The sequence below is a fragment of the Rhinatrema bivittatum genome, chromosome 4, assembly GCF_901001135.1.
Source record: "Rhinatrema bivittatum chromosome 4, aRhiBiv1.1, whole genome shotgun sequence".
Lineage (NCBI taxonomy): Eukaryota > Metazoa > Chordata > Amphibia > Gymnophiona > Rhinatrematidae > Rhinatrema > Rhinatrema bivittatum.
The window spans coordinates 65,414,235-65,437,967 of record NC_042618.1 but is presented as its reverse complement, the minus strand read 5'-3'; the positions used below and the strand labels follow the sequence as shown (position 1 = coordinate 65,437,967).

The window sequence follows — 23,733 nt, the reverse complement described above, 5'->3', positions numbered from 1 at the left end:
GCAGTTTCACCTTGGTTGTGGGTTTTCCAGGTTATGCAATTCAGTTTAATGAGAGAGAAATGAATAGCACTGCATGTCTATTTGTAAGCTCCTTTGCTTCACTTTTCCAAAATTGTAGCAGTTATGTACCATTGGAATTCCATTACTCAGTTTGGTGATTCCTAGAAGAACTTTATGTAAACAAAAGTAGAATGTTTACTGCAGAGCATTAACATTTTGAAAACATTAGACTGGCCTGGTGGAAACCAGCATGGCTAAATGATGCTGTCAGAGGCCTCAAGGCTATCACTTAAAAATAGGAATTCACCCAAAATTTATTAAGAGAGCTTATTACTTCAAGTTGTTACCCTAAAATTGCTATATATCTAATCACCTGAAGTTTAGGTGCTTCAGAAGTCTGGCGAATTGAAGTTTTTAGCAGGGTATGCTTCTATGCTACCAGAAAGTTGTAATGTTGTGTGCACCCAGCACTTCCTGTTGTCCATTGCAATCTTCTTCGTTTAGATTTCTTTTCTGATGATTATGCTTGCAGTAATCATAGGAGTAGTTTAGCTTGTCGCCACCTATATCTGGATCATAAGTGGCTGATGTCTGGTGTTAGGCCTTTTTCATTGGTTGGCCAATTCATAAACATCTGAATTATTGGCTTTCCAATAATTGTGCAGTGTGCAATGTTAGCAAATTATCAGTTGGCTAGAGTTAATTTTCGAATCTGATTGGATGGCAAGGTTGTCAATGTCAGACCTTAAGTGTACAAATAACAAAGAAATAAATGTATTGGTCTTATTTTAAATAGATAGCACTCTATTGCCAAGATACTAATGTAAGACCCTCTATTCACGAGTAAGACATTTCAAAATAGCTTCTTGTTTGCCATAGGGGTCTAATTTGCTTTAATAAATCCTGCAAATTTGCTAAATTTTTCTAATTTTCTTTAAAAGAAACCGTACGAAAATTATAAGGGAAATTCCCAATTAAATACCGCATGATTGAAAAGGAATACTTATCCCAAAATAACGATCAAGTCCCATAAGTCCCCTTAAGTGTAATCATGGTCTGTTTAACAAAATGTCCACAGAACTTTCCTGAGTTTTATATCTGCAGTTATTTATTTGGACATTTTCTAGTGCTGTGCTGAATTCTTATACAGTTCTCAGGTTTCTTGGTCTGCTTCATGCTGGCATTTCATATCCTACTATAAAATAATTTTTATATCTGGAGCAGTAAAACTCAGATTCATCTTACTGACCCAGTCTACCCTTTCTCTTCAGTTTCCTGTCTTTCAGGGTCATTCATCAAAGTCCGTTATGACATTAATGCCCGCGATAACACCATAACACATGCAATAGTTATCGCAGCGCACAGTGAAAATGCAAATTTGGCAAATTTATTCAAAGGGGCAGGATTAATGAAAATGAGGAGCATTATTGTACTGTGTGCTAGCATAATGCACACTATCACACGGTTTTAATGCCAGAAATAACTGCACCTTTTTTCCTGGCTTTAAGCTGTACAATATGCCCAAAACGACCATAACGGAATTTGCAGAAAATATTGCAAATTCTGTTTTGGGCATTTTTGCGCATGGGGAGAGGAGAGGAGTGGAGTGATGTATACATGAGAGAGAGCCTCTGGGTGGCACACATAGTAGTCAACTATTTATACTGCTATAGGAGGGCCAGCTAGTAACTCGAGGTGAAGTTTTGGTGGTGTAGGGTTTTGGGGCCAGTTGTACCTGCAGAGTGAGATGTACGAATGGCACAGTACATCTCGCTGAAGATTTGACGTCATTTGGAGTGAGGAAAGTCACAAAGATGAGATTTTTACAATGTTCTCTCACCCTAGCTTGATGGATTCTCTACCAGGGTACTTTCAAGCTAGGGTGAGAGAACATTGAAGTAATCTTATCTTAGTTTGACTTTCCTCACTCCAAATGATGTCAAATCTTCACTAAGATGTACGGTGCTGTTCGTATGTCTCACTCTGCCCCAAAACCCTACACCACCACCAAACCTTCACTTCGAGTTACTAGCTGGCCTTCCTATACGGATATAAATAGTTGACTACTATGAAGGCCTTATAAAGAGTCTCTCTCTCCACCCCCCACCCCCCCCCGAAAAGTAAGGAAACGCCTGTGTGAGCACTTCATGAGTAGCGAAGTACAAGCATCGCAAGGTGTGAAAACGTTAACGCACGTTGAGATAAACTACCTATGCAAAGCGCTAAGATGGCGCGCGGTAATTCTAAAATTATCAAAGCCATGCCCCTTTTTCTTATCATGGGTGTTATCGATGCGAAAGTTATAGCATTTTGTTGAATCTAGAGGTTTGTTTCTAACTTCTGAGCTAGGAGGAAATGGCTCTGGATGTTTATGTCCCTATCTCACAGCATCTCACAGGCAGAAGTTAAATATATGTCTATGAAATGATTCGGTTTTTGTTGAAGTTTAAAAAGGCAAAATAAATATAATAGAAATAAAAGTATATATTTTGTGAAGGCTCCTTACATGTATACTTTACATCTCTAACCTATTATTCAAATCTGACTCTGTACCTGAGGACTGGTGGGTAGGAAATATAATGCCAGTTTTCAAAAAGAGCTCCAGTGATGCCTTAAATATCTACAGATGGTGAGCCTGAACATAAGAAATTGCCATGCTGGGTCAGACTAAGGGTCCATCAAGCCCAGCATCCTGTTTCCAACAGAGGCCAAACCAGGCCACAAGAACCTGGCAATTACCCAAACACCAAGAAGATTCCATGCTATTGATGCAATTAATAGCAGTGGCTATTCCCTAAGTAAACTTGATTAATAGTGGCTAATGGACTTCTCCTCCAAGAACTTATCCAAACCTTTTTTTGACCCCAGCTACACTAACTGCACTAACCACATCCTCTGGCAACAAATTCCAGAGCTTACAACTCAATCCAACAACAATATGCTCTTGATGGTTAGAGACCTCGGAGTCACCCTGGACCAGGAACTGAGCTTCGAACCTCATATCAAAACACTAATAAAAGAAGGATTCTACAAACTCCAAATCCTTAAGAAACTCCAACCTCTACTTCATCCCCCAGACTACCGGACAGTACTACAATCTCTTCTTTTCACCAAGTTAGACTTCTGCAACGCCCTTCTAACTGGCCTTCCCTCATCCACCCTCCAGCTCCTACAAAATGCTGCCGCACGATCCCTAACGAATAAGAAAAAAAACAGATCACATTACACCTGCACTCAAACAACTCCACTGGCTACCCGTCCCATTCAGATCTCAATAGAAAACACTCATGCTCATACACAAAGCAATCCATAATGACAAACCAGCTGGTTACAAGGACCTCTGACCCCTCGAAGCCCCACTAGAAATCTCCGCTCAACCAACACAGGACTGCTCGCCACTCCCCCCGCCAAGGAAGTACATAGAGTCTCCACAAGAGAACGTGCTGCATCCTTAGCAGGCCCTCACCTCTGGAACACCCTTCCACCCGCTCTCAGAACCGACCCCTCCACACCCACCTTCCAAAAGAACCTCAAAACCTGGCTCTTCCGGAAAGCATTCACACCAGATAATTCCCCCTCAACCCCCATCCCCAACAATATCAGCCCCGCCAGTCCCACCCCTGCCACTGTACATAGTTAATTCAACTTCAAATTCACTCTGTAAAAAGTCATGATGTTAAGCATATTATATGTGTAATATTATCTGATACAACTGTTAAGTACAATTAACTAGTTATCCAGTTAAGCTGTTATACTGTACCAAGTCATTATAAGGCTAGCCTTAGGCTTCTTGTTATATGTAAACCGATGTGATATGGCAAATTGAATGTCGGTATAGGAAAATAAATAAATAAATAGTTGTGCGTTGAGTGAAAAATAATTTTCTCCGATTAGTCTTAAATGTGCTACTTGCTAACTTCATGGAATGCCCCCTAGTCCTTCTATTATCCACTTCCTGATTTACCAGATGAGGTGGTGTTCTGGTTGTTAAGGATGGGGTATTGTTCCTTGGCAGATGGTTTGGTTCCCGCTGTTTTAAAGAAAGCTGCTATGTCACCATTTCAAAGAATTAACCCGGGCAGCCGCAACAGTCTGTCGCTAGGGAAGGGGCGGGGGAAGACAGCAGTATACTCCCACATATGCAGATGGTGGTAAGTAAAATAGTGGAAGCTATTCCTTATAAAATTACTGGTTATATGGATAAACATGGCTTAATGGGGATGAGCAGCATGTATTTTGAAAACAAAAGTTGTGCCTTTATTAATCTGTATAGTTCTTTGAAAATGTGTATAAGCATATGGATAAAGGTTGAACTGGTTGATACACTTTCAGGTGAATTTCAAAGAAGTTATGCACGTAAATGTAACATACTATTGTAGCAATTTTGAAAAAGCCATTATGTGCCTAAAGTGCACTTATGTGTGTAAATCCTTATGGACAATTCAATGGCATATATTGTAGCAATTTTAAAAGCCCACTTACACAGGTAAAGTGCATTTACACATGTAAAACCCAATTTTAAGCATTGTAAATGGTTTTTAAAATTTGGATTTTGCAATATGGATTTCCATAGCGAGAACCTTCAGGAAATTAAAAAAGTCATGGTATAGGAGGCAGTACCTATTTTGGATTTTGCAAACTGGTTAAAATACAAGGTAGCAATAACTAGTCAGTTTTCCAAATGGAGAAATGTCGTTAATGGAGATTATCACAGGATCTGTATTGGGACCTATGCTGTTTAACAAATTCTGGAAAAAGAGCACAACCAGTGACATCAAATTTGTAGATGACACAAAAATTATTCAGAGCTGTTAAAAGGAAATGCATTGCGAGGAACTGCAGAACGACCTTGTGAGACTAGCAAACGGGAACCTGAATGGCAGATTCAATTTTAATGTGAAAAAGCGCAAAGTGTGTACATAAAATAATTCCCAGCTACAGGTGCACAATGCTGGATTCTGTATTGGGAGTCACTAGTCTGGAAACAGACCATGGAGTCCTTGGGGACAATACGTTATGAGATGACTTATTAGGTTATGATAAGTTATGATATGTTATGTTACGACTCGTTTTGCCTCCCATGTTCTATGTATCGCCCCTGAGCGAATTTTGCAGTTACATTGTAAACCGATGTGATTTGTATTTTTTACAGGAACGTCGGTATAGAAAAGTTAAAAATAAATAGATTGAAATACTCAGCTCAGTGTGCAACGGCAGTCAAAGCAAATAGAATGTTAAGAATGATCCAAAAAGGAATGGATAATAAGGAAAATATATTGCTTCTGTCGATCCATGGTACAACTACTTTGAGTATTATATGCAGTTCTGGTCACCTTGTCTTAAAACAGACATAGCAGAACTAGAAAAGATGCAGAAGAGGGTGATAAAAATGATAAAGGGAATGGAATGGCTTCCTTGTGATGAGAGGCTATATAGGTTAGGGTTCTTCAGCTTGGAAAATAAATGGCTGAGAGAGAAGTTTATAGGGTGGAACAGGTAAAGGATGATGATTACCCTTTCAAATAATACTAAAAGAAGAGGATACTCCAAGAAACTGACCACCAGTAAATTTAAACAAATTGTAGAAAGTGCTTTTCACTTATTGCACAATTAAGCTGTGCCATCTGATGCCAGATGATGTTGTCAAGGTGACTAGCATAGTGGTTTCAAAGAGGTTTGGAAAAGTCCAAAAAACATTATTAGCTAGGTAGACTAAAGAAAGCTGCTGCTATCTCTGGGAGCAAGTAACAGGAAATAGATATACTTTATGGGATGATCTGAGTTCTTGCAACGTGCACTGTCCACTGTTAGATACAGAATGCTGGACTTGATGCACCTTGATCTGACCCAGCGTTGCATGTCTCATGTTCTTAAATATAGAAGCATAGTCATATTCTGCTAAGTTGAACTCCACAAAAACTGGGCATTCGAGCTATTGAGGGATGCTAGTCATCCTGTAGGCATTGCTTAACAAGTGTTCTCCTTTAGTTTAAAAAAAAAAAAAAAGCCAGAGCTAGCATTACTTATGTTCTTACTGCGGCAAAAATGTTTCTGATCTATTTGTTTGACAGCCATTATTTTTCAATGTTTGAATCAAATAATAGATCACAAATAAGTAATAAAGTATATTTATTATTTTACCATTTTTATAACCTGCTGGTTCCAATAAATACATAATTAAAATAAGAGCACACAATAAAATGAGAAACTTTATTCATATATATCATACCAATAACATTTCAAATCATGATTAAAAGTATAAAATAAATCTACATACTCGCATAACTACCTTTGCTACTTAAAAGCCTGAAAGAAGAACCAAGCTTTGAGCATCTTCCTAAAGATCTTTATTTCTACTTGGCCTTTAATTCCTCGGGCACACTTTCCACAACATTGGAGTGATGTATGAAAAGGCCTTGATGTGCATTTGATTAAGCTTATAATCACATAAACCTGGAACCTGCAGTTGGTGCTGAGATCATTGCAAAAAGGCATGTAGGATTTTGTTTAACTTAGCCAAGTTATAAGGTTTTTCTGAGAATAACAACTTATGAACAACGGTGTTAAATTGCACCCTCCAATATATTTGTAGTCAATGCAGGGAATGTAGTTCCAGACTAATATGATTCCCCAACTTTAAACCAGCAATTAGCCATGCGGCAGCATTTTGCAATAATTGTAAGATCCTCAATTGATTTTTAGGCAGACCAATATACATTCCAAGAATCAATGAATTACTGTTGAAAATCCTCTGTCAAAACCAATTTCTGCAACAGCTTAACATTTTAAATCTAAAAAAAAACCACTATTTTTACAATCTGTCCAACTCAGTGTTTTAAAATTAAGACCTGAGTCAATAAATACATCTAAATTTTGGGTGTAGATATTTTTTTTAAAAAGTGCTATGGGCGTCCATGTGTGTGCGGTTCCCGGGTTATGCACAGGGCCGGGCCCTTTCAAAAATTCATGTGGCGCACACAGAGCCCAGCCACACACGTAATCCTCGAATTTTACGCGTGGGTGCCTTTTATAATTTGGGCGTTTTGTGCCTGAAATTTTTTAGGTATAGCTACTCCAGCAAACCTTTTGGCAATTGTCGATCCACCCCCCTTGGGAACAGTTTTTTGTAGAATTAACTCATTTTCTGTTAACCATTTATCCATTTTCAAAAAACATCTATTTAAGGTGTCTATTGCCTTCAACAGAACATGGTAAATCGAACTGTATATCATCTGCATATAAGAAATATACAACCCCTAATGAGGATAACAACAATCAAAGCGGCTGAATATATACATTTAAATAAAACAGAGTAGAGACTTGAGGTACTTCTGAAAAACTTTCTCCAACTTTTACTCTGATATCTAATCTTGAAAAAAAGAAACAAACTGCTGGCAATTCAAAATTTTATTGCCCTCAATAATTTCTTCTAGTTGAGATAATGACATTGTTCATAAATCTTCCCAAATGATAAGTTAGATATAAGCTTGGAGATCTGATACAATATCTGCAGTGTGGCATCCTTCTGAACTGGCCTGGTAGCTGCCATTTTTTATGTCTTTATCACTTGACTCTCAATTAAAGATTTATTTACTATTAGACATTTATACTGTACATCTTTTAAACCTTTTATCATTACAAATTGATAAGGATCAAGTTTGAAATCAGTTGATTTTAATCCAGAAATGACTGTTTCAACCTCTCTTACTGTCATCTGGAGGAACTGGCTTCAAAGAGTGACAGCAGTTCAGAGGGTAATCCAGCAGTACACAATACAATTATTTCTACTAAACATTTTTTGAATCAGCTGAACTTGTCCTGAAAGTAATCTGTAACATCACAGTTCACTAAAAACTGACAGCAACTTTTTGGTTTCACTACTAATGCATGCACAGTATCATATAATTCCCTAGGACAATTAAGGGCCTATGAGATTTTTGAGGCAATACCTATTACAGCTTGATCTATATTCCTTTAAAAATTGTAGGTAATATTGCTTAGTATTATAATCCTGATTCTTCCGCCACAATCTTTCAGCCTTCCAAAGATCAGATTTTTGTTTAAAATTTTTTATACCATATTGCATGCTTTCGCTCACATCAGCTATGAATTAATTTCAGTGGTGCTAATTCATTAACCTAATGAGCATGTGATATATATTATCTGTCTCCCCCCATAAGCACTTGCATCCATAAGGTAATTCATATCCAAATACCAGTTCTCACGAAATTTTTTTATTTGAAAATTTTATATACTGTCTGTATAAATCAAGATCACAATGGTTTACAAAATAACATTCATAATATTAGAAAACAAATTTGACACATATATGTAATATTCTATAACAAATCAAGATCACTTATTAAAATACCATGTACGTGTTACAGAAAATATATCTAACAGCTAATATATAAAATCAGTTCATTTTAAATTAATACATGGTAATGAGGACATTATAAATCGTGTTTCATTACATTTTATCCTCTATGCTTCTAATCCAAAGAACACTTGTCATTCTTAGTCTTGTAATTCCCTCCCTCTCTCATTACAATTAATTCCTCATGATTCAAATTTAAATTTCTCATCATTCTTAAAACCGTGGTTTTTTACTCTCATGATCTTAAGTAAGATTATAAGCATTTTTAAACAGCCATGTTTTTAGTTCATATTTGAATCTTTTTCTTTCTTGTATCAGATGTAGCGTCTCAGGTAGTGAATTCTAGAATTTAGGACCAGCTATGGAAAACACATAATCTCTTATTTGAGTCAGGTATACACTCCTTATTGTAGGAAAAGTCAGCAGCCCTTTATTTTGTGATCTTAATGTATGATGAGGTGTTTGTATATGTAAAGTCACACCCATCAGCCCAGTGTCACTTGAGTGAATAATTTTGAATATTTACTGTGTAATAAATTTGGGCTTGTACTGGTAACCAGTACAGTGAAATCAATGCGGATGCAATGTGGTCAAATTTCTTAGTTCCTAATAAAAGCCTGGCAGAAGCATTTTGTAATAATTGTAATGGTTTTAAGCTACATGCGGGAAGACCCTGTTACAGTAGTCTGAGAAAATAAGTGTTTGTAATACTGTACGAAAATCTTAAAAGGAGGATAAAGGTTTGAAACGACGTAGTTTCTCACAGGACAAGCAGGATGGTAGTCCTCACAAATGGGTGACATCATCAGGATGGAGCCCAATCACGGAAAACTTCTGTCAAAGTTTCCAGAACTTTGACTGGCCCCTACTGGGCATGCCCAGCATGGCACTAACCCTGCAGCCAGCAGGGGTCCCCCTTCAGTCTTATTTTTTCCATGCAGCAGTAGCCTCGCAGTTTAGGAGCTCTGAAGAGATTCCTGACAGGATTTTTCCTCACAGAGTTAATTAAACTTAAATTGCCCCACAGGGGTCCCTCCTCTAACTTTTTTCAGGCCGCGGTACTCCGGTAAGTTTTTTGACCGTCTTTCGTCGATTACCGTCGTGTTTGGCCCTTGCGGCCTACTGGCCGTCGACCGTACCGCGGCTCGATTTTTTTCGATGGCCATGACACATTACACATCATGCTCATGGCCTAAACACATTACACAGACCCTCATGGGGTCTGTGTAATGTGTTTAGGCCATGAGCATGATGTCCTGACTTGCATCAAACGTGCCCTCATGACACCAAAAGTTCGCAAAGCCAGAATGGAGAAGATGGGACTCCTCTTCCGTACTCACAGCCCGACGCCGTCCATCGCATCGACGTCATCGGAACCGGTACCGTCGAAGTCGCACCAGCATCGACCACCGTCCGGTGACCATCCGCCATCGACGTCTTCAAGGCCATCGACTCCCGTTTCTCCCCCTCAAGATCGAGGGGATCGTAGGGAGAAACATCGGCATCGTAAGTCTCGGACCGTCGAGGGAGCGAAATCATCGACTGAGCCACCATCGAAGAAGCCCTGTCCAGGAATGGCACTGACCATTCCTGCGACCAGGACATCGAGGCCACCCTCACCCGATCGGGGTTTGGGAGTCGCGACTTCTCTGAAACCCTGCCTGACCAATTCCAACAACAGCTTCAAATCCTTGTCAACAAGGGGTTTGAGGCAGGAAAGCATGAGATAAGAACAGCTTACGATATCTTCGACACCTCTACTAGAGTGTCTGCAGCTGCCATTTCGGCAAGATGATGGGCCTGGCTCAAATCTTCTGACTTTCGCCCAGAAGTACAAGACAGGCTGTCTGACTTGCCATGTGTAGGAGACAGTCTGTTCGGTGAACAGATCCAGCAAATAGTGGCTGAATTAAAGGACCATCATGAGACCCTTAAACAGCTCTCATCGATACCTTCTGACTTCCCCTCAAGACAGACCTTTAGGAAGGACTCTAAGAAGTCATTCTTCCATCCAAGGAAGTACTATCCTCCACCAGCAAGGTCCCGAACTGCGAGGCCTTCTCAAAAACCTCAGCCTCGCCAGGCCCGAAAGCAAAAGCCGCAAGCAGCTCCCCAGCCAAGGCCTGTTTTAGGTTTTTGACTTTCAATTGGAGAGCAGCAGCCTGATTCCTCTGCTAAGCATACCAGTGGGAGGTCGATTGTGCCACTTTCACGGCATGTGGCAATCAATCACAACTGACCAATGGGTGCTAGCAATCATTGCTCAGGGTTACCACCTAAACTTTCTTGCTCTTCCACCGGACTCACCACCTCTGCAAGCATGGAGAGTATCCGACCATTTGGTCCTTCTGGAGCAGGAGGTTTCCCTTCTTCTCCAGTTAAGAGCAATAGAACCCGTCCCTCTCTCGCAGCAAGGCCTAGGGTTCTATTCCCGATACTTTTTGATCCCAAAAAATCCGGGGGGAGTTCGTCCAATTCTGGACCTACGTGCTCTCAACAAGTACCTACAGCGAGAGAAGTTCAAGATGGTAACCTTGGGCTCGCTTCTACCTCTTCTGCAAAGAGGAAACTGGCTCTGCTCTCTGGACCTTCAGGATGCATACATACACATTGCGATAACTCCAGCTCATCGCAAGTACCTCAGGTTTTTAGTAGGCCCAAAGCACTATCAATACCGCGTGCTTCCGTTTGGCCTAGCATCGGCACCACGATTCTTTACCAAATGTTTCGTGGTTGCCGCAGCTTTTCTCAGGAAAGAAGGTGTTCACGTCTACCCCTATCTCGACGACTGGTTAATCAGGGCTCCAACCCAGCAAGCCGCTCGGTCGTCCCTCAATTTGACCCTACACACTCTAATTTCTCTAGGATTTCTCGTTAATTATGAAAAATCCTATTTAGTCCCATCTCAAACCTTGTTGTTCATTGGGGCAGACTTGGACACCTTGCAGGCAAAAGCCTTTCTTCCTCAACAATGAGCGCTAACTCTCGTGTGTCTCTCGCTCACCAGTTGCAGTCTCAGCATACAGCAACAGCTCACCAATTCCTTGTCCTTTTAGGACACATGGCGTCCTCAGTCCATGTCACACCAATGGCCCGCCTGGCCATGAGGCTCATGCATTGGACTCCCAGGTCACAATGGATTCAAGCTGTTCAGCCTCTGTCGACCATTGTCCACATCACCGACTCACTCCGTCTGTCTCTTGCCTGATGGAAAAATCACAACAATCTCCTCCAGGGACTGCCCTTTCAAGTGCCAGATCCTCAACTCATCCTCACCACCGACGCTTCCAACATCGGGTGGGGAGCCCACGTGGACAATCTACAGACACAAGGGTCTTGGTCTCCAGGGGAAGCCAAACATAAAATAAACTTCCTAGAACTTCGAGCAATGCGATATGCTCTCAAGGCTTTTCAGGAACGCCTGTCAAATCATGTCATCCTGATTCAGACGGACAACCAGGTGGCCATGTGGTACATCAACAAGCAGGGAGGCACAGGCTCCTTCCTTCTGTGTCAGGAAGCTGCATAGATTTGGGTGGAAGTGCTCTCCCACTCGATGTACCTCAGAGCCACCTACTTGCCGGGAGTGGACAATGTCTTGGCAGACAAACTGAGTCGGGTCTTCCAACCGCACGAGTGGTCTCTCAGCCCCTCAATAGCGGACTACATCTTCCAACAATGGGGTTATCCCCAGACAGACCTCTTTGCGTCCCCTCAGAACCACAAAGTTGACAATTTCTGCTCCCTCATTCGGAGCGAGCGCTCTCAGCCCAAAGATGCATTCTCCCTCTTGTGGGCAATCGGTCTGCTCTATGCATTCCCTCCACTTCCTCTTCTTTCGAAAACTCTCGTGAAGTTACGTCAGGACAACTGAACCATGATCCTGATAGCGCCTCACTGGCCACGCCAAGTGTGGTTTCCAATACTTCAGGATCTCTCCATCTGCAGGCACATTCCCTTGGGAACAGACCCGCATCTGATCACTCAAAATGACGGATGCCTACGCCATCCCAATCTTCAAGCCTTGTCTCTGACGGCATGGATGTTGAAAGGTTAATCCTTCAAGCACTTAACCTTTCAGATTCGGTTTCTCATGTCCTGATTGCTTCACGGAAGCCTTCCACAAGAAAATCTTATTCCTATAAATGGAAAAGGTACACATCATGGTGCACCTCGCAGTCCCTTGATCCCTTTTCCTGTCCAATCCCAAGATTTTTGGACTATCTCTGGCATTTGTCGGAGTCAGGTTTAAAGACTTCTTCAATCAGAATGCATGTCAGTGCGGTAGCCACTTTCCATAAAGGTGTCGGGGATGTTCCTATATCAGTACAACCCCTTGTAACACGCTTTTTAAAGGGCTTGCTCCATATCAAGCCACCTTTACGTCCTCCGGCCCTTTCTTGGGACCTTAATCTGGTTCTTGGTCGGTTCATGAAACCACCATTCGAGCCTCTTCACTCCTGTGACCTAAAATATCTCACATGGAAAGTGATTTTCCTTTTAGCTATCACTTCAGCTCGCAGAGTTAGTGAATTACAGGCCCTAGTTACCTATCCGCCTTCCACTAAACTCCTGCAGGACTGGGCGGTACTCCGCACTCACTCCAAGTTTTTACCCAAGGTAGTTTTGGAGTTTCACATTAATCAATCCATCATACTACCTACCTTCTTTTCCAGGCCCCATTCCAATCCAGGGGAACAGGCTCTGCATACCCTTGACTGTAAACGGTCTCTAGCGTTCTACTTAGACCGTACAGTTGCCCACAGGAAGAGCACTCAGTTATTAGTCTCTTTCCATCCCAGCAAATTAGGGCAACCTGTGGGTAAGCAGACTCTCTCCTCCTGGTTGGCAGACTGCATATCTTTTTGCTACCAGCAAGCAGGCATTTCTTTTCAAGATCGTGTTAAAGCACACTCTATGAGGGCCATGGCGACTTCAGTAGCACACCTACGATCGGTGCCGCTTCCAGATATTTGCAGGGCTGCCACCTGGAGTTCTCTCCACACTTTTGCAGCCCACTATTGCTTGGACAAAGCCGGAAGACAAGATTCCATCTTCGGCCAGTCTGTCCTGAGTAACTTATTTCCAACGTGACATACCTACACCCTTCCGCTTGCCCGGTGGGGTTCAGGATGCTCTCTACCAAATTCCACCCCAGTTGTTGTGCCTGTTGCACGCCTTTGGGTACATTTGGTGCATGTTCGGACATCCTCAGCTCCATCCTGCTTGTCCTGTGAGAAAGCAAGTGTTGCTTACCTGTAACAGGTGTTCTCACAGGACAGCAGGATGTTAGTCCTCACGAAACCCGCCCGCCGCCCCACGGTGTTGGGTTCGTAACGTTTTGTTATTTTATTTTCGGCACTGCCTGTAGCTTTAAAATAAGACTGAAGGGGGACCCCTGCTGGCTGCAGGGTTAGTGCCATGCTGGGCATGCCCAGTAGGGGCCAGTCAAAGTTCTGGAAACTTTGACAGAAGTTTTCCGTGATTGGGCTCCATCCTGATGATATCACCCATTTGTGAGGACTAACATCCTGCTGTCCTGTGAGAACACCTGTTACAGGTAAGCAACACTTGCTATCCACAACTTTGTGTAGCCCATATTAACTAATTTATTCATGTTCTTTTTCATATTGATGTTTTCATCTAAATGGATACCTAAATCGTGTATTTGGTTGGAGGGGGCAATCTGCAAGGTACCCAAGTCCAGCACCAATGGTTTATCTGTAGTGGAGTTTCTGCTCAGCCAAATGATTTCAGTCTTGTTATGATTTAATGCAAGTTTAAGATGGGTCAGGATTTGTTGAATCTCTTTCATGTAGGTTGATAGTATCGAACCTGTATATTTGAAAGATTTAGAGAGTGGAATATAAAACTGTATATCATCAGCATACAAAAAGAAAGATACCCCTAAACCAGCCAGTAGTTTATACAGGGAAAGCATGTAAATGTTTAATAGTCGTAGATTTCTAAATCAGTGCTTCATGTATTTCTCACTGCAGCTAGCTCAATTCTCTAGTGACACCATCAAGACCACATTTATCCTCTCTCTGCTGAATGGGAAGGCTCTGGCTTGGGAGTGTGGGGACGCATTACTTAAAGACCTCCCACAGTTCTTCAAGGCCTTCGCGCAAGTATTTGATGAGCCTAGCCGTTTGGCTACCATCGGCTCCAACTTGCTGCATCTCTGGCAAGGTGTTTGATCCCTGATAGATTATGCCATCGAGTTCTGTACCATGGCTACCGAACTAAACTGGCAGGAGGACGGTCTTCGCAACATTTATTTGGAAGGACTTTCCTCGCAGATTAAGGATGAACTTGGCCACACGCGAATTGCTGGCTGGTAAGATCGACCGTCGCCTCCAGCCACGGGTCCAAGAGGTACGTCCCCCCTCTTAGGCTGGTGACAGTAGCCCCATTATTTATACGCCCCCTGGTCTCAGCACCAACGGCACCCTCATCTCCGTCCTGGTCCGAGGAGCCCATGCAGCTGGGACAGAGTCATCTCTCACTGGAAGAGAAACTCCGTGGCTGTACTTTGAGTTTTTGTTTCTATTGTGCCGGGAAGGGGCACCTTCTGACATGTTGCCCCTTGAAGCAAGGAAACTAACAAGCCTAGGAACCAGTGAGGAGACAATCCTAGGCTACACCACTCCGCTCCCCAACTTACATTCCCAGTAGCAATTATCACAGATAATTATGAGTTTGTCACCCTCGCGCTGTTAGATTCCAGCACAGGTGGGAATTTCATTATGAAGGTGTTAGCAGACCACCTGAAGCTGCCGACTGTTCTTCGGGAGAGATCTCTGATTATCTCCTCCATCTACGGGGTACCACTCCCTGGCCAGATCACCTTGGTAACAGCCCCGCTGCGCCTCGGCACCGCATTTTCCACATGGGAAAAGGCAACCTTTCACATCATCGATAAGGCAGTGCATCCCATCGTGTTGGGACTGCCCTGGTTACAGCTCCACACTCTTCAATTTGACTGGGGAATCCTCCAATTCACTCAGTGGGGCCCTTGCTACCATGACACTTGCTTCCTCCAAGTCCGGCCTCCACTGCTTGTCCCTCTGGCTATGACTTCGGTGGGGCTGCCCCTGTAGTATGCTGACTTTGCAGATGTGTTCTCAAAAAGTAAGGCAGATATGCTGCTGGAGCATTTCCCCTTCAATTGTGCCATTAGTCTACTTTCAGAATCTCTTCCACCACGTGGTAGGGTATATTCCTTATCCCTTCCGGAGACCAAGGCCATGTCTCAGTATATCCAGGAAAATCTCAACAAAGGATTTATTAGACCCTCTACGTCTCCAGCAGGTGCGGGGTTCTTTGTATCTTAGAAAGATGGGACATTATGTCCTTGTATAGACTACTGGGTCTGAACTCAATAACAAAGAAGGACTGTTACTCCCTGCTACTTATCTTGGAACTTCTTGATCACCTTCAAGGAGACAAGGTATTAACAAAGCCAGACCTGCGAATACCAGGTTATGTCCTTTGGTTTATGCAACACCCCCGCAGTATTCCAAGGCATGAAGAATGAGATCTTTAGGGACCTCCTGTATGTGTGCATGGTGATTTATCTTGATGATAGTCTTATTTTCTCTAAAGAATGCCAATCACTTTGTCATGACGTCTGCCAAGTCCTCCAGCGGCTTCGGGCCTATAAGCTATACACCAAGCTTTAGAAGTGAACCTTTGAAAAGGAGAGCTTACCCTTCCTGGAATATATAATTTCCAGCAGTGGCTTTTGTATGGGCTCAGAGAAAGTAACGTGCATCCAGGACTGGGCACTTTGCAGAGGTTCCTAGGATTCTCTAACTTTTACGAGCACTTCATCCCCAGTTACTCTCAGAACTTGGCTCCTATTACGGCACTTGCCAGGAAGGGAGCCGATACCAAGTCCTGGCCTCCTGAAGCAATTGCTGCTTTCCATGAGTTAAAACAGGCTTTCATCTGGGGGCTGTCTTCGCCACCCCGATCCTGCATGTCTATTCATTTTAGAAGTTGACGCCTCGTCCATGGGTGTAGGGGCTGTGTTTAGTCAATACTCAGATAAGAGCATTCTCCAGTGTTGCTCCTTCTCCCAAAAACTTTTCCTTGCCGAATGGAATTACAGCATTGGGGATAAGGAGTTGCTTGCCATAAAAATGGTGCTCAAACAATGGCGGCAGTTACTGGAGGGTCCGCAACACCAAATTGTAATATACACTGATCAAAAGAACCTGGAGCACCTCCATTAGGCTCAACATTTGAATGCTCGCCAAGTTCGATGGTCCTTGTTTTCTCCCCGATTCGACTTTGAGCTGAGATACTGACCTGCAGCCAAAAATACCCGAGCAGACGCTCTTTCCTGGTCCTTCGAGGTGGGAGATGTATCTGACTCCCCGAGGCATATTATCGATCCAGCCAAGATCTTCTTGGCTGCATCCTTGCCCATCCCACCAGGGAAGACAGTTGTTCCCCGCAGTCTTCATTAGAAAGTTTTGGAATGGTCCCATGATTCTTGTGTCACTGAGCATCTTGGACAGTATTATTGGTGGCCCCAGATACAGAGTGATGTCAAGGCTTATGTGGACTCTTGTCCCACATGTGCTCAACAAAAACTGCTGGTGGGACAATCTTGAGGGCTGTTACAGCCGTTGCCAGTCCCCAAGCAACCCTGGACCTATTTGTTCACCGATTTTGTGGTAGATCTCCCCCTCTCTAATGGCTGCTATAATATTTGGGTCATTATCAACCGTTTCTCCAAGATGGCCCACTTCATTGTTCTCCCAGATCTTCCTTCTGCACGCGAGTTGGCGTGGTTATTCACCACTCATGTTTTCCGCCTGCCTGGCTTGCCTCAACTTATCGTCTCTGATCAGGGTGTCCAGTTCACGGCCAAATATTGGTGATTCCTCTGCCGGAAGTTCAACATTACATTGGATTACACTATTGCCTACCATCTGCAAGCCAATGGTCAGGCAGAACGCACTAACTGTGTGCTGAAGACCTTTTTGAGAGCATTCATTAACGAACGACAAGATAACTGGGCCTCTCTTCTTCCATGGGCGGAATTCTCTCACAGTTCCCATATTAATGCTGCCACAGGATCTTCTCCATTTCTGATTGTATACGGAAGACAGCCTGCTCATCGTCTGCCCGTCCCGCTCTCCATTTCCTCTCCAGCCGCTCAGTTGACAGTACAGGAGCACCAAGATCTCTGGGTATGAACAGAAGAGATGATCCAGAAAGCTGCCCAAATAGCTAAGAAAACAATGGACATTCACCGGCGCCCAAATCCCCAGTTTAAACCAGGAGATACATTCTGGCTAAGCACGCATCACATTAGACTTTGAGTGCCTTCCATGAGGCTTGCACCTCGTTACATTGGGTCATTTGCTATTATCCGCCAGATAGGACCTGTGACATACCAGTTGCGGCTCCCTTCTCAAGCCTCTAATTCTTTCTTGGCCCTCCTGGAGAATACCAGAACCATCGTATCTATCTACTGAGGAGGACCAAGTTTATCATGTCAAAGAAATGCTAGACATAAGTCAACAGAACAAAAAATGGGAATATTTGATCTCCTGGTGGGGTTACGGGCCGATGGAAAACACGTGGGAACCAGCCTCAAACATCTTGGACAAGAACGTCCTGAAGGTATTCCACACCTTGCATCCCAGGAAACCCAGACCACCTGGGGGGGGGGGGAATCTTAGAGGTAGGGGTACTGTTGCGGTCAGCCAGCCGCGGGTCTATCCTGCGGTCAGCCACACTCACCTCCTTCCAGGAACTGTGGGGCTTTCCCCCACATTGCGACGGTCCTGGGAGCAAAGATACGGCAGACCGCCGCATGAGCCAAGCCACGCTACGTGAAGGACATCGTCCTGATGAGGGGCTCTTCCTAGGCATGTGTGCGCACACTTTGACAGGATTTAAAGGACCCATGGCAGGAAATCCACTGCAGCACCTCCCGATGACGTCATCTGTGTCTCTTCATTTAAAGACAGCCTGGACCATGCACTGACGCCTCAGCAACAAGTCGACACTTTGAGTAGCTAGTTGCTCCATGTCCCTGCCTCCAGCCTTGCTTCCTGTGAGTGTTCCTGGTTCTTGACTCCCGCTCTGTCTTCTCTGCTGCCCTCTCCTACTGGCTTTTCTCTTTGATCTCATCCCCGGCTTGTTCTTCGACTGCGCCTTCCTCTGGATTGTCCCCTGGCTGACTTTGGACCTCCTCTGACTTTAATCTGCTGCCCGTCTCAACCACAGTTTGTCCTCATCTCCGCCGCCTGCTGCCCACCCTGACCTCGGCCCACACTGACAACTCTTCTCGCCTGGCCCCGGCACCGAAGGACTCAACCTGCAGGGAATGTGGGTTGATATTGGTGAAGCTCCAGTTAGGCCTCCATACCAGCCAGCTCCGCCCACCGATGGCGAGGGCCCCTCCCTACAGGTAGTGTCAATCTCTTCTTGGCTCAAGGGTCCACTGATGCAACAGTTGACTTCACCACTGCAATAAAGATGACCTGCTCTGCTTACCATTGCTTGGACTTGGTCCCAGTCAGAGCTCCTGCCCCTGTGATGTCATCAAAGGAGGTTCACAGCTGGGGGTGGGGTGCCACTGAAAGGATGATTGGAAAGACTGGGGTTAGGTATTTGTGATTTGGAGGTTTTGTTCTGCTGTGGGGAATGTATGCATTTTTGTGGGGAATGTTTGGTTGGAATGGAGTTGATTGGGGCTTTTAAGTATTTAATTTGTTGGATTATTGTTTTTATATTATGCTCTATTTTTTAGTTTTATATAAGCTTATATTTAATTTGCATCTTTTGTATTATATTTTATATATGTATTATTGTAAACTATCCAGACTAATTTGCACTCTGTTTTGTGCATTCAGCTGCCTTGCCTCTAAGTTCTGGAACAAAATACTGCTATCCCCATGTCAAGAGACTTCCTACCTTACCTTCAGAAAAAGAGCCAAGGCATCGTTATTTATCCAGGCTTTCCCCTAATCCCACCCAAAATGGTGACTAGCTTTGACAATGTAAAGCAAGAGACTACCTTTATCCTTTGACTACTAGAACTTAACCTTGAGACCAATAGCATCACCATAGAACATCTACTCAGTGACTCTCTCCCATGGAACCAGGTTTCTTACCCTGACTCTTCCATGCATCCCTTCTCTACCCTAAATTGATCAAATTAATCTCCCACTGCATTTCTAATCTATCTTTAATTCCCTCCTCATGCTTTTGTTAATTTTGCACTATTGTATTAAGAGCTTAACTTTAAATTTGATAGTAATTCGCTTTGAAACTAATTTGGAAAAGGTGGATTATGAAATGTCTATAAATAATTTGCAAATTGCTGTAAACTACTTTGGGTAGTCCTTTTGTGGATTAGAAAGGCAATGTATAATCCTGAGACAGAAAGAGGGCTGCAGGGTTTTAATATCCATTCTTGCCTCTAAATGAGAAAAAAAACTTGGCCAAGTATAGACTATTTATTTCTTATCTAGCTCCTATATGGTAATAAAGTGGGCAATGTCATCATAGGATTCTTTTCTCTTCTTTACTTTCACTTACTATATGTGGAGTTCTGATTTAGAAAGCTAAGCTAGATATCTTCATCTCCTGTATAAACTTTGTTGCAGGTTGTACTATTTGACTTTAGACAATGGATAACAACATAAAAAAGAACCAAAAAATACCCAGGTGAAAAACATACTAGTAAAAATAAAAAAAAAACCAAGGTAATAGAGCTTATGAAGAGACCATCATATTAGGGATACATGTAATCGCTGAAAGATGATTTCACAAAGCTGGATCATCTAGTGTAAATGATTTTCCCTTATTTTTTTAATCATGGGTCTCAGAACATTGTCCACAGCAATAAAAAAAATTTTTTTTTTAGCTTTTTTCTTTTTTACTTAAACATTTTTATTTATGAAAACTTAAAGTAATAATTACTTATCTTTGCAAAAATGACAGGAGACACCAACATAAATTATCCGTTTGTTTTCTTACTTTTGCTTTCTATTCAGAATGAAATGAAAATGCTAACGAAAGCTGTTTGAAGTTATGCCATAAGAACTTGAGCATTGCGCACAGAAATTTAAAAAAACCCCAAAAAACCCTCAAAACATGGCTATTCAAGAAAGCCTACCCTTAAACCTTTGCATCTTTTCCCGCGCATCCCTTCCCCCCCCTCGACCATCACCAGCTAATACCTCTTGCCCACCCTTTCTCCCGCCCTCCTACCTCAGCTAAGTTGCACAAAACTATCGAACTCCCTTTTCACCCAGGCAGTCGCCGCAGATATTCGCTACGTAAGACACTGACGCATTACTTGTAAATAGTTTTCTTATGTTACATTATGTATATTTTCTGTTTAATTTTATTGTCTTATTTATGCTTCTTTGCTTTGCTTTTCGCATATTACCGTATTTTTCGGACTATAAGGCGCACATAAAAACCTACGATTTTCTCAGAAATCGGAAGTGCGCCTTATAATCCGGTGCGCCTTATATATGAATTTTTCTGCTGCCACTCCTTTTATATTGTCTTTTTTTCTGTTTCTTTTCTCTCTGTCTTCTTCCCTCAAACACACAGGTTCTCATTCTCACATGCATTTCTCTCTTTCACACACACACAGGCTCTCACTGTCACATGCTGTGTCTCATACAATCATTCATACACTCAGTCTCTCACTCCCACATGCTGTCTTGCTCAAGCACAGGCTCTCACTCACCTCTAGGCCTCCTCTTTGCGGGTCGCCGCAGGATGGGCTCTGCAGTGGCCCTGCTACCGGGCCTCCTCTTCTTCTCGGGCCGCTGCGACTTGAGATTCGCAGCGGTCCGTAAACGCAAGTGCTGCTCCACGTCTGCACGCGCTGATGCTTCCCTTCCTTCCTGCCCTCGCGGCTCCGGCAACGTTTACTTCCGGGGACGCACAGACAGGAAGGAGGAGGAGCATCAGCGCGTTTAAACGCGATTTTTTTCTTGGCGGCCGCCCACCCCTCGCTACGCCACTGCTGCGCCTTATAATCCAGTGCGGCTTATATATGAACCAGGACGCATTAGCAGGCGCTTTTTGATAATGCGCCTTATAATCCGGTGCGCCTTATAGTCCGAAAAATACGGTACTTCATCTTCTTCCAGTTTTTCTGATCCTTGTTTATTGTAACTGCTTTCACCACTTGGTCTCTCCCTTGTTTGATGTAAACCGGCATGATGTCCCTGACGAATGACTACAAAGAAAAGCCGTAAATAAATAAATAAATAAATAAATGTGCTACGTGTTTCGATTCTTTGTCGGGGCAACATTTAACTCTTCAGAAAATGAAACAGGTATGTCAGTTTAAATAATCAAATGAAATTTACACTTTAACATTCAAAATGTTGGCAAATACCAGCGTTAGTGATTCCACTTCTCCTCTCTCAGCACAAATGGCATCTATATTCTAACATAAAGCTTTTTACTATTTTATTTCAAAAAAGACTAATTGGAAAAAGGATACTTCAAGAACTCAACCATTCAAAATCTTTTCACCTTTCAGCCAATCAAATCAGAGGGCTTAGATCAATGTATACCTACTGGAACAATTGTATTTAGTCTAAAGAGCCACAGCTGTTCTTTAAAGTTCAAAAGAGAAGCAATGATTTCTCTCTATTTTTGTTTTTACTACCGAGTCAATGGATGGCAACAGTCTCTGTTTTCTTTTCAAATATGTAAATCTAATCCTATATAAAATAAGTGGGTAAAGAATGCAGAGGCATGACTGTTGGAATGCGTTCCATCATAGATTTGTAGAAGAAGGTAATGGAGTACTTACAATACTTATTGAATGCATGCTATGTTCCACTATGTAAGAGGCTTGGAGAGCAGCTTTAAAAGCACTATTATGTATATCTGTGTATATGCAACACTTTGAAAATACCTTTGCTAACTTGCCTGGGGCAAATGCAGTTTCTAAGCTGGGTGAGGCAGCAGAAAAGTCTTCATCCCCAATCAGGATTCAAATGCAGGAAATGGCAGAAGTATCTTTAGCCTTGATTGGGTTCCAGGGAGAAGTGGGGGAAGAAGAGGGAGGAGAAGACAGTGTGGGAGTTCTGTAGGATGAGAAGAGGGAAGAGAGTAAAAGGATTGTAGGGGGTAAGGAAAAAGGGGTGAGAGGACAGTGTGGAGATATATGGTAGAGGAGAGAGAATGGGGAAAGAGGGACGAATGGGGAGATTTGAGGAGGAGAAGAGAGGTCTGTTCCTGTAACAGGGTGGATAGCCAGGAAGGAGTGGAAAACATGAGGAGAGATCTAGTGAAGCTCGAGGAATGGTCTAAGGTCTGGCAGCTAAGACTTAAGGCTAAAAAATGCAGAGTAATGCATTTAAGATGCAAAAACTCAAGGGAAAAGTATTGGAGGTGAAATTCTTCTAAGCGCAAAGGAAGACCAGAATCTGGTGGTAATTGTATCTAATGATCTTAGGGTGGCCAAACAGGTGTGGTCAGCAGAAAGAGAAAGGTAATGTTGCTGCTGTATAGGTCCCTGGCAGGGCTGGAGCTAGGTTTTTTACTGCCCTGTGTGAACAGTTACTGTGCTGCCCCTCCCTTCCCCCATTCATTCATTCTCTGTCCTGGGCCCACCCAAAAAAAAGCCCAGCTCTCTTCAGTAATACAAACTTTAAAAACTGACCCCCCCCCGCCCCCCCCCCCCCCCGTACCAATGGCTGGTGCAAGGGATTTAGGTGCCACACAATGCACCCCCCCCCCGCCCCATTCCACACACAAAGTTGTTACGCATTTATGTTTTTACATGAAAAATATCAAAGTACAGTATTCTGAGGTAAAATCACTTACATTATATCTCCATACACTGCTGTGATGCCAACCAGAAATCCTTGCAAAAAAGATACCTGGAACCCATATGGTATTAGGCGTATTGTGATGTATATTGGGTGAGGGCTTGACCCTCTGAAAGCCCAAATATACTAATACACTTGCTATTAGGAAAATGCCTCACCTCAGTCACACATGCAGAGCATAAACAGACCCTCACGAAATACAGAACAGAGCAACTGTAAAGTAGAAATACAAATACGCAGACAAAAACTGAACTGAAACCGCCAGATACTCTGTACAGTGCAGCAATGAAAAAAATAGAACCATCACCATTCCTCAAACATCAAACAATGAAATCAAGAAATAAAATAAGTACATAATACTAAACACATACTAATAATATTATTTTTTTAAAAAAGCTGACTAAAAGATCAAATAATTAAAAACTCATACTCAAGTTTTTTTTAAATGTCCCAAACACCAATAGAATATTTCAAAACAGCAGACACAGCAAATAACACATGACAAATAAAACTAAA

General features: G+C 42.8%; 1 protein-coding gene across 2 annotated transcripts in view; it reads left to right on the top strand.

Annotated features, from left to right (window-relative positions):
• The window catches only part of TMEM260 (transmembrane protein 260), a 246,464-nt gene that overhangs the window by 56,149 nt on the left and 166,582 nt on the right, over positions 1-23,733 (top strand). Inside the window, exon 2 of one of the 2 annotated variants that reach the window (XM_029598249.1) lies at positions 4,016-4,151. The exons of the other annotated variant lie outside the window; for it this stretch is intronic. Within the exon in view, the coding sequence (XP_029454109.1) occupies positions 4,140-4,151 (12 nt within the window). The 5' untranslated portion in view covers positions 4,016-4,139. The remainder of the gene's footprint in view (positions 1-4,015; positions 4,152-23,733) is intronic. 2 annotated transcript variants of the gene reach the window in all.